General features: G+C 32.1%; 1 protein-coding gene across 1 annotated transcript in view; it reads left to right on the top strand.

Annotated features, from left to right (window-relative positions):
- The window catches only part of LOC126893414 (uncharacterized), a 64,696-nt gene extending 46,943 nt beyond the window's left edge, over positions 1-17,753 (top strand). The window contains exons 2-3 of the mRNA XM_050663568.1: positions 16,660-17,031; positions 17,460-17,753. Coding sequence (XP_050519525.1) covers positions 16,660-17,029 — 370 coding nt within the window. The 3' untranslated portion in view covers positions 17,030-17,031; positions 17,460-17,753. The remainder of the gene's footprint in view (positions 1-16,659; positions 17,032-17,459) is intronic.
- The last annotated feature ends 497 nt before the right edge of the window (positions 17,754-18,250 follow it).

Genomic DNA, 18,250 nt, shown 5'->3' with positions numbered 1-18,250 from the left:
ACCACAGTTCCGAAATCTTCAAATTTTTTGACTATCCTTCCGATCGTGGTATGATTTGGAATGGGACGATTTGAATATTTGGCACTAAATAATGCACTTATTTCCCGTGTAGTAGTTCCAGAATAATACAATTTTATAATTTATACTTTTTCTTGTATGGAATAAATCATTTTGCAGTTATTTTAGTGTGATAAATTGATGATAATCTTGTGCCAACAAATATGACAGATCTTTGAAGTTTTTAAAAAAGGTGTTCCGCGATTAAAATAATTCGTTTTTTGAGAATGCCATCTGATATAAAAAGTAATTTGCTACAAAAAAAAGTCCTATGGACTTTTTAGCTAAAACAATTAGGGAAGCAGGAATATGTGTTTCTTTATTTTTGCATTGTAATTCCTATGGTGCGTAATGAGATGCAGCACCCGGTATATTTATAATCTACTGTATTATACATAAATAAGTTATAGTTCTTAGGCCCCCATATAAAATTATTATTTATGACCACACCGTTGAAACTTTTTGTACTTGTTATTTGGGTGGAGTCGGACAAATTTCGAGCTTAGCGCATCATGGCAGTGGGGCGTTTGTCTGTCAAGCGGTCACGAAGTTGTCAATTTTATGCAAGAAAAAAATTTATAACCACATTGGTTATTTTATTTTAATCAATGGTTTTTATCGTATAAACAGCGAAAATAATTTTGTCGGACAAAAATATTGGGGCATACGACGCGTCGGACACGCTAAATATGTCAAATTTATGAAAATAAAAAATTTATTACCACATTGCTAATTTTATCAGAATATACCATAAAACATTTTTACAATAATGTGGTAACCTTGTCGGACAATTTTCACGGGGCATATGCACAGTCGGACGCGCCGAAGATGTCAATTTCCTGAAAATTTTTTATTTATTACCACAGATGTCATTTTTATTTTGTGCTGTTCTTTTACATGTGTAATGCATATTGGATCACTTGTCGGACAAAAATAATGGGGCGTTTTGGAGATACAGGGTGTCAAAGTTAAACTTTTTTTTTATTTATTATCGAATATTTCGTGACAGGTATGAGATAACAACATGAAATTTGGTATGTGGGGGTTTCTTGGGTCGAGGAAACTAAATTCCCTACCAAAAATTATGCATTGCCCAGAGGGCGCCACATACGCCTTTCAGCACTCATTTATTACGTTCAATTTTTTTATCCCTCACTCTGTATAATTTTGACATTAAAATTTTTATTGTCCTATTAGTTTTACTTAAAAAAGGTATACTTCTTTCATCTCCCTAAACTCAACCGTTTTCGAGATAACTTTACTTTACTTAATCAGTAGACCCATTAGTACCTTTCGGTGTAGGGCCATTTATAATACAATTCATTAAATTACAATTCAATAAATTACAATATTTTACAATCTTCTGAATTGTCCTAGCTCTTAACGAACTTTCTCCATTCCTTCCTATTGGATGCCATCTGTGTTGCTTCCTGCCAAGTCTTACCCTTACTCTGCAGTATCTGCGAAATGTCACTGTTCCATTCTTTGATGGGCCTTCCTCTTCTATTCTTACCTATTGGTTTGGCTTCCCACACTCTTTTCACTTGTCTATCATTGTCCATCCGGGTTAGATGTCCGAACCATGCCAATTTTTTCTTCTTGATTGAGTCGAGTATCGGCTTGATTTTGAGTCTTTCTCTTATTTCTTCATTTCTGATTCTATCTGTTCTTTTTACTCCTATCGTTCTTCTGAGGTATTTCATCTCTGCTGCCTGTATTCTGCTCTGGTGTCTTTTGTTTAATATCCAATTTTCTGCTCCATATGTCACCGTAGGTCTATATATTGTTTTGTATATTGTCATCTTGGTCTTTGTTGATATTTCTTTGTTATTAAGGAATCCTCTATTTAGTGCTTGGAATAGTTTTCCTGTGTTTTCCATTCTGTTGTTAAGATCGTCCTCTATGTCTCCTTTGTTGTTGATTACTGTTCCTAAGTATTTGTATGAATTTGTCTGTATTAATTGATGTTGGTCTATCATTATTTCTATTTGATCTTCCGTCCCTTGTTTCCTTGATATTTTCATTATCTGAGTCTTCTCTTTGTTTACGTTTAAGTTGTATTTGCTTGCTTCTAGGTTCCATTTCTCTAAGTTGTATTTCAGTTTTTCTGCTGTTTCCGCAATTAGTACTATGTCGTCTGCAAATATACACATCTCAGCGTTTATCATTTGCATTCTGTTCCAACCGATGCAGTATTTCTTGAAAGTTTTCTTACATTCTTTCACTATCTCATCTATTACATTTATGAATAGCACTGGGCTGAGACTTCCCCCTTGTCTAACTCCTTGAGTTGTTTCAAATGGTTCTGACTGTATATTTAACATTCTTACTGTATTTGTTGTTTTCATGTATATACTCTTTGTTGCTTCTATCAGTTCTTCGCTTACTTCCTTCTTCTTTAGGCTTTCCCATATATCTTTTCTTTTGACTGAGTCGAAGGCTTTTTCCATGTCTATAAAGCTCAGGTATATTTCTCTATTTTTCTTTAATGCTTTTTCTATTACTTGTTGCATGGTAAATATATGGTCTTGTGTGTTGTGTCCTTTCCTGAATCCACTTTGTACGTCCTCTAATTTATGTTCTATTTCTTTTCTGATTTTCCTTTCTATTATGGTTTCGTATACTTTTGCTGCTACACATAGTAGTGATATACCTCTATAGTTCTTACAGTCTCTTGTGTTTCCTTTTTTGTATATAGGTATAATTACTGCATTTGTCCATTCTCTGGGTATTACTTTTCTCTTCCATATTAGGTTATATATGTATAACAATTTTTCTTTTGCTTTTATTCCTATATATTTCATCATTTCTGGTGCTACTTCATCGCTTCCTGGTGCTTTTCCAATCTTTATCTTTCTTATTGCTTCTTCTAGTTCTTCTTTTTCTATAGTTTCTGGATTTTCCGTGTTTCTTATGGATACTCTCTTTATGTGGCTTTCCTTCTCCATTGTGTTCACTTGATTTCCATTCAGTAACAGCTGGAAATGTTCCCTCCATCTTTCCATTATTGTTTTATCGTCATTTATTATTATTCCTTCCTTGTTCATTATTTGTTTCAGTTTCGTTTCTTTGTTGCTTCTTAGGTTTTTCAGTGTTCTATAAAATAATTTTACGTTTTCTGTGCTGTTTTCTTCCATTTTTTCTCCAAATTTTTCCCAACTTTTCTTTTTCTCTTTCCTAACTATCTCTTTAACTTTTGTTCTTTTTCTCTTATAATTTTCATATTTTTGTTGTGTTTTGTCTTGTATGTATTCTTTCCATAATTTCTTCTTTTCTTTTATTTCTCTTTTCACTTCATCGTTCCACCAAGACGTTCGTTTCCCTCTGTTGTTATTTCTTGTGGTTCCACATATTGATTTAGCTGTTTTTATCATCGCATTTTTAAATTTTCCCCATTCTTCTTCTATTGTTTCTGTTATTATATGTTCATTGTCTATTTCTTTCTCTAGCCCTTCTGTGTATCTTATTTTCGTTGTTTCTTCCCTTAGTTTATAAATTTTTATTATTTCTTTGTGTTCTTTGTTTATGTTCTCATTTCTTTTTATTTCTTTTCTTTTGCTTTTGAATGTGGTTTCTAGTAGATAGTGGTCACTACCAATTTCATAACTCCTTTTCACCCTTACGTCTCTTATCCAGTTCTTCTCTGTTTTTTGCACTATAGTATAGTCTATAATTGATTGTTCGTCTCTTGATTTGACTTCTCTTGTGATCTTGTGTATCCTTTTATGTTGGAAGTGTGTGTTCATAATCACCAGGTTATTGTCTAGACAGAATTCAAGTAGTAATTTTCCATTTTTGTTTATTTTTTCCTCCCCATACGGTCCGATGACATTGTTCCATTTTTCTGCTTCTTTCCCCACTCTACTGTTCATGTCTCCTGTGATCACCATTTTCTCTGTACAATCATTTATCACTTCTTGTAATTTGTCTCAGAACTCATTCTTTTCGTTTTTTGTTGCGTCTTCATCTGGTCCATAGCATATGATTAGGTTTGTATTGGTTTCCTCTGTATCCATATATATGTCTACTCTTAGTATACGTTCGTTGTAATATATCCAATTTTTTACTTTGTTGATACTATCATTCTTAATCGGGCACGCTACTCCTGCCTGAGCTCTCTTCGTTTCTTCCACTCCACTGTATATTAGTAACATTCCGTTTTCTAATATTATTGATCCTCTTCCTTTTTTCTTTGTCTCTGTTATAGCTACTATTTCAATGTTCTTATCTCTAATTTCTTCCCCCAGTTCTATTTCTTTCCCATTTATACCTCTTACATTCCATGATGCCATTTTCAAAATTGTTCTGTTCTTTTCTATGTTTAGGTTGTACTTCAATTTGTTTTTCCTTACGTTTGTGTTATTATCTTTAAATCTGGTCATGTCCCTGTTCTTTGCCTGTTTTGTTTCTCGGTCCATCATTGTGTTTTCTACAGCTAGTTTTTTGAACAAGTTGGTTCTGTATTGTATGTTACTTTTTCTATCCGGCTTGTTTTTTGGTTCCATTTCCACTTAATGTCTTCAATAATTATGAATCCATATCCAATTTTTGTCCTTTTCCCATTAGTCTTTTCCTCTGCTGCTATCTTCCTAAGTTTTCTTTGTATTTCTATCTCTTTTAATGTTAAATCACATTCTATATATACTCTATGTTGTTTATAGCTCATTAGTTTACCCTTGGCTTTCAGTATTTTCATTTTATCTTCGAATTTTTTACATTCTATAACACACATTGTTTCATTTATCTTTTGTACCCTATTTATTTCTGATTTTACTCCCATTTTTGCTTCTATGAAGTTCTCTATTTGCTCTGTTCCTATTGTGTCTAGTGGTAAGCCTCTCATTATTAGGTTATTTTTCTTCTTTTCTTTCTGACATGCTTCCAAGGTTATTTCTATTTTATCTATTTTTTGTTTCATCGTAGCCATTTCTTTCTTTAGATTTTCATTTTCTCTTATTATTTCTTTCATTTGCAATTTGTATTCATTATTTTCCTTCCTAATTTCTTTTAGTTCCTCAATCATATTACCCATTGTATTTTTTATATCTTCCAGGTCCTTGTTTTTCTTTTTGTTATCGCTTGCTAATTGTCTCATTAGTTCCATCATTTCGTTCTGGCTGCTGGTTTCATTCGTTGATGGTTTCGACCTGTCTGGTGTTCGGTTCACTTTTCTACTCCTGCTAAATATATCTGGCTCCTCTTTGCTTTTTCTTTTACCGTCCTCATTAATGCTATCATTACCATCCGCCATCTTTCTTCCTATTCAAATTATTAAAGTAGGTATGTATTTTAAATACAAATATTAAATCAAATTAAAACCTACTTGATTAAATCAAATTAATTAAATTTTTTACTTTAATTACAAAATATTTATATATTATTCAATTTTTTTTACTTTAATTATAAAACTATTTAAATACCATTTAATATCTTATTTATTTATTTATATCAACAATTAATGTTCACTTGAATAAATTAGATTTAACAATGTCTTCTTCTTATCTTCAATATCTTCTTATTCTTCGATATCTTCTTATTCTTCAATATCTTCTTATTCTTCAATATCTTCTTGTTTTCGTTCAGAAAGCCGACTCTGTATTTTTCGATAGATAGATACCGAAGTACCTTAATTATAATTAAATCAATTTATTAGTAATTACCACTGCTGAAAGCAGCTTCGGCTAGTCCACCCATAGGACCTTGACTTCTTATCAGTGCCAAAAAACTTGACTATGACTGTAATTATTTTACTGTTAGTAGTTAATAGTACATTATATACCGCGGGACTGAAGTAGTACATTTAATCCTGAAGGTAAAGTTTATGGCCCGACCGCAGGGAGGGCCATAATTTACCTGAAGGATTAAATGTACTTCAGTCGCAAGGTATATACGATACTTTTCGTACTTCCGGTATGATTTTATTAATTATTTCAATAATTTCAATCAGTTTTTTCTCTCTTCAACTCATTTAATAAACTGTCTTTAAAATAAGTTACCATAGTAACATTGCGTTGTGACAGTTATAATTTAGAAACATTGTCATTACTAGTGTCATTGTAAAGAAACATTGTTATTGATAATTATTGGTATCATGAGTGAAGAAGGTGTATCTGATATTGATAAAAGAGCAGCCGAAGTAGGTGAAGAATTGTTACCACCGAAATCTAGAAAACTATACGAGCAGCAGTACGATGCTTTTAAAAAGTGGTGCCGCTTAAAAAATGTGAGACAACCTACTGAAAATGCGCTGTTAGTCTACTTCGATGATAAATCAAAAGCGGTTTGTGCCTCAACTCTCTGGGCACATTACTCAATGCTGAAATCGGTTATTAACATTAGAGAAGATATTGATATAAGTAAATTTCCAAAATTATTAGCTTTTTTGAAGAGAAGAAATGAGGGATTTAAGCCAAAGAAGTCAAGAATTCTCACGTCTGAGCAGGTAGATCAGTTCTTACGGGAGGCTCCGGATGATAAATATTTAATGCTTAAGGTAAATTTGGAAATTTGTTTATATTCAGAAATTTTAAGAAATCAATTTTTTTGTAGGTTGCACTTATTTTGGGCGTTGCGGGAGCTTGTCGTGGAAAAGAGTTGGTTGATTTAGAAATCGACGATGTGAGAGATTTGGGCGATTCCTTCCTAATTGCGATTAGAAACACCAAAAATAAAATTGACCGAAATTTTGTGATCAAAAATTCAGAAAACAGTGCCATCAGTTTTGTGGCGATATTTCGGAAATATGTGGCATTGCGAAAGACAGGGACAACTCATTCAAAATTTTTTGTTCAATACATCAACAAAGAATGTACTACGCGAGTAGTAGGAAAAAACATGTTTGGTACAATTCCACGGCAAATAGCAGCTTTCTTGAAATTAGAAAATGCGACGTCTTATACGGGACATTGTTTTAGACGCACATCTGCGTCTTTGTTAGCTGATTCGGGAGCAACAATAGACGTGCTGAAGAGACATGGAGGATGGAAATCCTCCAACGTGGCCGAGGGATATATTGAATCGTCTATTAAAAATAAACAAAAAATTTCAGATAAAATATTTGGTCAAGTCGCCGATTCGTCCACTATAGTTATGCCACAGTCCTCATTCTCGCTTCCTGTTTCCGCAGGATCTTCGAAACAAACACCAGTTCAATATGAAAAGGACCTATCTGTTACTCGTCAGTTACCTGCTGCATTAACCCAGGAAAGACTGGTCAATATGACGAACTGTCACAATATTAATTTGAATATTAACGTTAATTACCATTCTAATTAATTATATTTTTCAATAAAATATCCCTTAAATTCGTTTGTTTGTGATTTAATCGTTCCGGGAGTTTCGTCAATATTTAATCCCGGAGGGATTAAATGTGACACTTTAGTACCTGTCACAAGGGAGTGAAGTTGTCACTTTAGGCCCGGAAGTACGAAAAATATAATTTTATTAAAACTAGGTTAGATTAATAATGTATGGATCTTACTTTCAATATTCTTTTTAAATTTACACTGTAAATTTCTTAACTCACTTATTTACACTTTGCAAATAATTTGGTGATTTTTCTGCTCGCAAAGTTTCAGTATTTGAAGTTTTTTTGCGGAGCGGATTTAAATCAACCTCACTGTCTCTTTACCAGGACCGGTCTCTCTTTTTTCGAGATAAACGCATTTTAAATCTGCGATACACCATCATTTTTAGCATAATATCATTGTAGTTACACCCGAAAAATAACTTAAAACCATAAAATTATCCAAAAATGTATCGCAAATTTCTTCAAATGGAATTTGCGATGCAATGACATAAATTTGAGAACTGCTATATATTATGCTAATATTATGCTAAAAATGATGGTGTATCGCAGATTTAAAATGCGTTTATCTCGAAAACGGTTGAGTTTAGGGAGATCAAAGAAGTATACCTTTTTTAAGTAAAAATAATAGGAAAATAAAAATTTTAATGTCAAAATTATACAGAGTGAGGTATAAAAAAAATTGAACGTAATAAATGAGTGCTGAAAGGCGTATGTGGCGCCCTCTGGGCAATACATAATTTTTGGTATAGTATTTTTACTACAAAAACGTTATTACGTAGGCCAAAATTTTTGACGTAAGAGAACTGTCAAAACATTAGAATGTGACTTTTCATTATTGCTATGTTTATTATAAACACGGCAATAATGAAAAGTCACATTCTAATGTTTTGACAGTTCTCTTACGTCAAAAATTTTGACCTACGTAATAACGTTTTTGTAGTAAAAATACTATAGGGAATTTAGTTTTCTCGATCCAAAAACCCCCACATACCAAATTTCATGTTGTTATCTCATACCTGTCGGGAAATATTCAATAATATATAAAAAAAAATTTAACTTTGATATCCTGTATCTCGGTTATTATAAAATTTGTACTAAGATAAGTTTAAATCTAAGCTAACTAACTAAGCTTAAATCGGTCTATTTTTACCTCAGGAACCTGACGTTAAGCTATGGCCCATTATTTACGAAATTTTACCTGTATATAAATTAAATGAAATTGAATGTATTGTTTCTCGATTCTACGTTAAAATATATATGGTCGCCTTCTATGATTATCTCTCAAATGATTTAGTGTCCATCGAATGTACACTAGAGTTTTTTTTCTATTCGAAATAGAATAAAAAATTATTTTAATGGCCGGTAAATGAACTCGTATTGCTCTATTTTTATATAAATCTATCTAAATTTAGCGTCGCAACCACTACAACTACATAAACCATTTCGGCGATAATGATCAAATGGATTATACTTTTGGAACTAGATACCTTCTAATCGGTATTACCGAATTTGATCACTAAATATGAGTTTGAAACGTATTGAGAAGTAGTGTCTGATGCATCCAAGGTCAAGTAGGATAACCGAAGGTATTATAGGACTATTGAGCTTGAAAAACCGGTTTTCCTATAGGAAATAGATTTGATCACACTTATGAAGGCTATAACTTAAAAATTCGAATTTTTCCAGCTAGAGGTATACACCGATAGACGCATCTGGAGTCCTCCTTATTTGTTGGCGCAATTTGTAGGTTGAAATTTTGAGTAATTGTCTAAAAACCAAAATTTTCAAAGTTTGGTTTTTCGGTTTTTCAGCTGTACTGAGCCGTGTGTATCTCTGCTCTTAATCACTTAAGCACTATTGGAAAGCTTAACTCAACGCTATTAATTTGGTGTACTTTTGGTTTTCGTGTCTCTTCTTAAACCTAAGATTTATACCCCCAAAAAATATGCCGTTTTGTACCTACCAAGTCCTATAGCTGGCTTATGGGTGGTCGAAAGTCACAAGCTATACCGGTTCTGAATCGGCCCTGACCCCCTCTTAAAACATAGAAAAGAAATTCAGATCGGTATAACTTTTCCACAAACATACACACAAACATACAAAACATTTTCCCCTTTTTAAATAGAAATTGAGTAAAATTTCTGAGATCGGTAACTTTTTAATGATATATACAATTTTCAAAATGGCAATGGGATAAGACAGAGAGATTCCCTGAGTCCTCTGTGGTTCAACCTGATCATGGACGAAATAATAAAAAAAGTATTAAAAAAGTATATTATTAAAAGTATTATAAAATAACAAAAAAAGGATACCAAGTGGGAGAAAAACCACTTAAAATAATCTGCTATGCAGACGACGCAATACTAATCTCTCAAAGTGAAGATGATTTACAACGTATGCTGCACGAATTTAATATAACCGCTAGAAAATTTAACATTTTAATTTCCCCAAAAAAGACAAAATGCATGGTTACAACAGTAGATCTAATAAGGTGTAAATTAGAGCTGGAGGGTCAAATAATAGAACAAGTCATGGAGTTTAAATATCTAGGCATCAAACTATGCAACTACGGAAAGCTCGAAACAAAAGTGGAAGATCAGATGAATAAAGCAAACAGAGCCGCAGGTTGCCTGAATTAAACAATATGGAGAAATAAAAACATCAGAAAAGAAGTGAAAGGCAGAATTTACAAAAGAGTCATCAAACCAATAATGACATACGCGGCAGAAACACAACCTGATACAGAAAGGACAAAAAAAGCTATAGAAACAGCAGAGATGAAAACATTGCGAAAAATCAATGGTAAGACGCTGTGGGATATAGCTAGAAATGTAGATATATGAAGGGGATGCAAGGTGGACAACATTAATAACTGGATGAAAAGCAGAAGGGTAGAATGGAACGACCACATAAGCCGAATGACAACAAATAGAGTAGTAAGAACGGACAGAGACGGTTCCCCAATAGGAAGACGATCAGGGGGAAGACCACGAAAAAGATGGAATGACAACTTACTGGAGGCACATTGAAAAACAGACAGAGTAATGTCTATATAAAAAGAAGAAGAAGAAGAGAAGAATTTTCAAAATTAAACATGCGTTGAAAATCGGACTTAAATTTTCGAAATTTTTGGGAGATTTGGGGACGAGAACGAAAAACAGACCCTAAATGGGAATGGCCGTAACATCCACACCCTTGTACCAAAATAGATGGTTGACATATTTCTCTCTTCCTATATTTTAAGATTGGATTTGGCCCAATTTTTTCAATTCAGTCACATTTAGAAAATCGAAAATTTCTTGTATAATATAGTGTCGCATGTACGGGAACAGCCGTTCTCTGGGATATAAAAAAATAATAAGCATCAAGGAGACCAAAGCGAACTATAAACTATTTTTCTCGGTTAGATCTACATAGATCAAACTGAAAATTTGTAGAAATACTCCTTATAATGTTTATAAGGACGTAACGTAGAGAACATTCCAAAATTTTAGAAAAATTTTCCGAAATTTTCCCTCTTGTCGGAAAATCTTTTTGGAAAATTTTGGGTAAAACTCACCGTCGTGCCCTTTTAAGTGTTGTACATAGCGTATGTACCAATTTATAGCTAAATCTATTCAAAAGAAACCGAGAAACACTGTTTTAAATTTTTTTTTGATAATACCTCCTCCTCGATAGCCTAAAAGACTTAAGCTTTCTGATCGTTTGTCCCAACATTTTTGTCAGACAATTAAATTTTTTGTTCAAGAATATAATTACTTGTAACTTACTGCCTTTGTCGGAAAATTGGTTCTAAAGATAAGGGATGCACGAACCCAGCAGAGTTTAAAAGTATAATTTATTAATAAAAATTAAAATTTTTTGTCCGACTTTGGATTTGACCCAATATTTTTGTCCGACACTTAGATTTTTTTATTTAGAATATGTGGGTACAGCTCTACGTCATACCCTTTTAAATGTTTTACTTAGTGTGTGTACCAATTTTCAGCTATATCGATTTAAAAATAACCGAGAAAAACTTAAATTTTTTTTTTTTGATAATACCTCCTCGTCGATAGCATAAAAGAATTCAGTTTTCTGTTCGTTTGCCCCAACATTTTTGTCAGACAATTACATTTTTTGTTAAGGAATATAATTAGTTGTAACTTACTACCTTTGTCGGAAAAATGGTTGTAAAGATAAGGGATACACGAACCCAGCATAGTTTAAAAGTATAGTTTATCAATAAAAATTTAATTTTTTGTCCGACTTTGGATTTGCCCCAATATTTTTGTCGGGCACTTAGATTTTTTGATTTGGAACATAACTACTTATAACCTGATACATGAGTCGGAATTTTTTTTTTAATTCGAGAAAAAAAACTACAGAACGATGTTTGTCGTTGTTCAAGGAGTATGTAAGCAAATATCAGATCACAATTTTTCTAAAATTTTCCCTCTTGTCGGAAAATTTTTTAAGAAAATTTTGGGTACTGCTCTACGTCATACCCTTTTAAATATTTTACTTAGTGTGTGTACCAATTTTGAGCTAAATCGATTCAAAAATAACCGAGAAAACTCTTTTAAAATTTTTTGATATTACTTTCTCGTCGATAGCCTAAAACAATTAAGTTTTCTGTTCGTTTGCCCCAAGATTTTTGTCAAACAATTACATTTTTTGTTTAAGAATATAATTACTTGTAACTTACTACCTTTGTCGGAAAAATGGTTGTAAAGATAAGGGATACACGAACCCAGCATAATTTAAAAGTATAGTTTATCAATAAAAATTAAATTTTTTGTCTGACTTTGGATTTGCCCCAATATTTTTGTCGGACACTTAGATTTTTTGATTTGGAATATAACTACTTATAACCTGATACATGTGCTGAAATTTTTTTTAATTCGAGAAAAAAATACAGAACGATGTTTGTCGTTGTTCAAGGAGTATGTACACAAATTATCAGATCAAAATTTTTCTAAAATTTTCCCTCTTGTCGGAAAATTTTTTAAGAAAATTTTGGGTTCCGATCTACGTCATACCCTTTTAAATGCTTTACTTAGCGTGTGTACCAATTTTCAGCTAAATCGATTCAAAAGTAACCGAGAAACACTGTTTTAAATTTTTTTTTGATAATACCTCCTCGTCGATAGCCTAAAAGAATTAAGTTTTCTGTTCGTTTGCCCCAACATTTTTGTCAGACAATTACATTTTTTGTTTAAGAATATAATTACTTGTAACCTACTACTGTTGTCGGAAAAATGGTTGTAAAGATAAGGGATGCACGAACCCAGCATAATTTGAAAGTATACTTTACTAATAAAAATTAAATTTTTTGTCCGACTGTCGAGTTGCCCCAATATTTTTGTCCGACACTTTGATTTTTTGATTAAGAATATAATTACTTATAACCTACTAATGTTGTCGGAAAAATGGTTTTAAAGGTAAGGGTTGCACGAACCCCGTATTGTTTAAAAGACAGTTTATTAATAAAAATTAAATTTTTTGTCCGACTTTGGATTTGACCCAATATTTTTGTCGGACACTTAGATTTTTTGATTTAGAATATAACTACTTATAACCTGATACTTGTGTCGGAAATTTTTTTTAATTGGAAAAAAAAACTACAGAACGATGTTTGTCGTTGTTCAAGGAGTATGTATGCAAATATCAGATCACAATTTTTCTAAAATTTTCCCTCTTGTCCGAAATTTTTTTGGGAAAATTTTGGGTACAGCTCTACGTCATACACTTTTAAATGTTTTACTTAGTGTGTGTACCAATATTCAGCTAAATCGATTCAAAAATAACCGAGAAAATCTGTTTTAAAATATTTTTGGATAGTACCTCCTCGTCCATAGCCTAAAAGAATTAAGTTTCCTGTTCGTTTGCCCCAACATTTTTGTCAGACAATTACATTTTTTGTTTAAGAGTATAATTACTTGTATCCTACTACTTTTGTCGGAAAAATGGTGGTAAAGATAAGGGATGCACGAACCCAGAATTGTTTAAAAGTATAGTTAATTAATAAAAATTAAATTTTTTGTCCGACTTTGGATGTGCCCCACTATTTATGTCGGGCACTTAGATTTTTTGATTTGGAATATAACTACTTATAACCTGATACATGTGCTGAAATTTTTTTTTTTTAATTCAAGAAAAAATACAGAACGACGTTTGTCGTTGTTCAAGGAGTATGTACACAAATTATCAGATCACAATTTTTCTAAAATTTTCCCTCTTGTCGGAAAATTTTTTAAGAAAATTTTGGGTTCCGATCTACGTCATACCCTTTTAAATGCTTTACTTAGTGTGTGTACCAATTTTCAGCTAATTCGATTCAAAAGTAACCGAGAAACACTGTTTTAAAATTTTTTTTTGATAATACCTCCTCGTCGATAGCCTAAAAGAATTAAGTTTTCTGTTCGTTTGCCCCAACATTTTTGTCAGACAATTAAATTTTTTGTTTAAGAATATAATTACTTGTAACCTACTACTTTTGTCGGAAAAATGGTTGTAAAGATAAGGGATGCACGAACCCAGCATAATTTGAAAGTATACTTTACTAATAAAAATTAAATTTTTTGTCCGACTGTCGAGTTGCCCCAATATTTTTGTCCGACACTTTGATTTTTTGATTAAGAATATAATTACTTATAACCTACTAATGTTGTCGGAAAAATGGTTGTAAATAAAAAAATTTCAGGAAATTGACATCTTCGGCGCGTCCGACTGCGCATATGCCCCGTGAAAATTGTCCGACAAGGTTACCACATTATTGTAAAAATGTTTTATGGTAGATACCGTTAAAATTATCCATGTGGTAATAAATTTATTATTTTCATAAATTTGACATATTTAGCGTGTCCGACGCGTCATATGCCCCAATATTTTTGTCCGACAAAATTGTTTTCGTTGTTTATATGATAAAATCCAGTGATTAAAATAGAATGACCAATGTGGTAATAAATTTTTTTCTTGCATAAAATTGACAACTTCGTCACCGCTTGACAGACAAACGCCCCACTACCATAATGCGCCAAGCTCAAAATTTGTCCGACTCCACAAAAATAACAAGTACAAAAAGTTTCAACGGTGTGGTCATAAATAATAATTGTATATGCGGGCCCAAGGCCTATTATACACGACTTAAGTAACCAGTAGAGGAAACATTTTCACTGAGTAAACTAATCTACAGTCAAATTTCAATTCAAACGCATTACTATCAATTATTATTGTCAAATATGTTTGCTTTAGTCACACCCAAATTACTCTAAAAGCTGTTAATGTTATTTCTCTTCCGTTTTTTTTTCGTATTTAAGAACGGGAATAAAGTATGGGTAGGGTTATTAAAACAACGATCTTACTCTTTCGATTGGTTGAAGAAAAAAAATTTACTGAATGGGCATAGTTGTTTCTAACTATCAAAACTACGTTATCACGGATATTGATTTTTTTTTTGTTAAATTTAAATAATACTCTAAAAAACAATAGGGCAAATTATTGATTTAATAATTCTTGTATTTTCATTTTTTTAAGAAATTTATTCGTGGATACTACAATTAGGATTTTCAACAAATATTTGATTATTCAAAGGTGTTAGTAAGGAAGATAATTAAAAGAACTGAAATGCTAAAAGTGTCATAATTATAGATTGTCCGGACTGAAGGGGAGACCTGGATTGTCCTGAAGGGAGAATGATACCCTAATCTGTATGTACGGCGAAACTCTTCTCTCAAAACATAAAAGAAAACAAATAATTAATGTTATTTCGAATAAAATGAGAGAGTTGGGCCGTTTACTTAATACATTAAAAAAATCATATGATATTAAAAATTTATTTGATGCCTTGAAACCAGAACCATTTAATTACCTAATACTTGCTACCAAAGAAATAAGTGGTTATAGTGTAGAGAGTAAAAGCTTCAAATCACCATCACTAGCGTTGCATATGGTATCCAACTTGAAAACGGTTTGTGATGTAGCATACAAACTAGTTCTAGAAAAAAAAACGTATTCCTGGTATAGAATGGATCGATCAGAAAATTAAAAAAACCGAAATTAAAGATCTAAGAAAGTTAATTCAGGGTCACTGGTGTAACGAACTGTCTAGTTTAGCTTTGAAAACCCTTAAAGAGAAACACTGGGAAAAGCCTTTGCAATTGCCACTAGCAAGTGATATAAAGCTTTTTAATGACTACTTAAATGCGCTATCAGCTGAATCGTTTAAACTACTTCAGGAAAATACCAATATTAGAAGTAATTGTAAAAAATTGACAGAATGTATTTTGGCTAAGACGGTGATTTTTAACCGTAAAAGAGTAGGGGACGTGCAGTATTTAACAGTAGAAACCTACGGGAGGAACTACGATACACTTAATCAAGAAAGTTTTACAGAGGCACTCACTGAAGTTGAAAAGATTATATATAAAAATCATAGGCGTGTTGTAACTGGAGGTAAAGGCTCAAAACCTGTTCCAATTTTATTTTCAATCCAGACGCAAAAATACATTAGCCTTTTACTAAAAGTCAGACAAGAAACCAATGTTGTACCAGAAACCAATCTATATCTTTTTGCAAATCCTGATTCCGAAGATCGCTGGATGTCTGGCGCAAACACAATTAGAAAGATAGCTATTAATTGTGGAGCAAACATCCAGAACTATTGACATCAACTAGATTTAGGAAACAAATTGCCACGACTCTGCAATTATTAGCCCTCGATGATGACGAAATGGAACAAATCGCCACTTTTATGGGACATACAAAGAAGACACATACCGACTTTTACAGGTAATGTCAACTTTAAGAGTATGCATGCACTGTTAATTTTGGTTAGGATTTTTTTAAACTTTTTATGCTCGATATGATATATCATACATAATGTAATAGAATTAGCAACAATGGTTAAGTTTCGAAAAGTTTACTTTAAAGGTATCTCGTACACAAAATATTTCAAAAAGCTTTCTTTGAAAAATAGTTAAAACCGGGTTTTAATTGTTCCTTGTCCGAACTTAGCAAAACGCGTGTTGAGTCTAAATTTGTTTAATGAATAAACATTTCTTTTTAAAATTTGCCAGCATATTTTCGTTCAGCCTTTCCGATATATTTGAATGCGATATATGAAAAATCGTTATTTCCCCTTTAATATTCGAAAATCGTTGTTAGAATGTATGCTTCATAAATCCGTATTTAAACTAAATTATTGTTCTATTAGATTCTCACTGTTTCCGATAAGGTAAATTCGATGGATACCTAAACCATGTATCTACATAGACATTTAAATCGTTTTAAAATTAATAAAATAATTTTAGACTACCGCAAGATATCTACCAGACTGCTAAAGTAGCCAAGATTCTTTTACTTATGGAAAAAGGCAAGGGAAATCGGTACCGAGGAAAAAAATTAAGTGAAATCAATATAGATGATAACGAATACTATAGCTCTGAATACGAAGGCGATGAAGAACTGATTATGCAGAAGGTGCTAAAGCGGGTTACAAGGGGAAAAAAACCTGAAGACGAATTAGATACTGGAGATTCTGACAGATATGTGCATCAGTCAACGGAACGTGATCAACATAATGAAAACACATTATCAAGAAATTATTTTAAAAAGGCGACTAGTCCGTTTCACGAATCTAACGAAGAAAATAGTGAAGAACCACCAACAAAAAAAAACTAAAGGTATGAATAAGTAAAAGTGTCTACGATCATCACAAAACAAAATTTTTTGATATTCCGCCATATTTTGTTTAAAATTACGTTATCAATGAATAAATATAAAAGTAAAAAGATAAAAGAAAGAAAAAACGGGAATACCTGAGATTTTTCCCTACTTTTGTTTTTTTAAAATTACCACCGTTATTACCAGGTTAACATAGAAAATATTTTTGGCGGTTAGAAATTTTAATATTAAAATAAAACTTTAAATGAATATAGGTCATAACTTTTTAAACGACCACTTTACTTTTCTGCGCTTAAAATTTGGATTATTCCTGTGGATCCGTCCCTGGAAAAAATATGAAATAATAATATTAGATATTAAAATATTTAGTTAAAATACATTCATACGTGATTTTTTTTGTATTTTTTTAACGTTTTGACGTTTTTAGAATCATCCACGAAATCCATCCAGAGATTCAGAGCCAAATGGTCAGATAATGAAAAACAAGTTTTACTTCCGTACTTTGAAAAACATATTGAAAAAAAAATTACCCCTCGGAAACATGAATGTGACGAACTACTGAAACTACATCCACACGTGTTCGAAAATAAGGACTGGGTCCGAATAAAAACATATGTGTATAATACATTCCGTGAAAGGAAGTGATTGCTTATTTTTATTTTTACTGAACCACATACTCGTAATAGATTATTTTTAGTTCCAATAAATTACTTTTAAATAATATATATTTTATTTTCAAAAATGTTTAAACCTAAACAAATCCGATTTTTGTACGAACAGATCATTTTTAAATATGATCAGGTACGCAATATAAAATAGTGAAAGTTGAGAAATCTGACAACCCTGTCGGGCTTCATATAGTCTGGTAAATATAAACATTTTATACAATTGGCTTCGTATTACCTTCAAATGTTTGGGCTTCGAAAGACCTAAACCATATATCTACTATTTGTGTATTAAAATAACTTACCCCTCAAAGGTTGCCTTTACTAACTTTAGAATTTCCTATATAACTACATAAAATACACTCCTCTATCGGGCGTATTAAGGGTGGGCTTCCGGTTGTCTGACTAATATAGTGGGCTTGGTATTAACAGAGTAATGTGTATATATATATATATATTATATATATAAACACCGGTTTATAGCGTCCTGCGCCTTCCGGTTCCTATTCGCCAGCCGCGTCGATCTGTCCAATCTCCTGGTCGGAGATCTCTC

Source organism: Diabrotica virgifera, chromosome 1, assembly GCF_917563875.1.
Source record: "Diabrotica virgifera virgifera chromosome 1, PGI_DIABVI_V3a".
Lineage (NCBI taxonomy): Eukaryota > Metazoa > Arthropoda > Insecta > Coleoptera > Chrysomelidae > Diabrotica > Diabrotica virgifera.
Note: the sequence above shows the minus strand (reverse complement) of the source record. Positions and strands in the feature narration are given on the sequence as shown.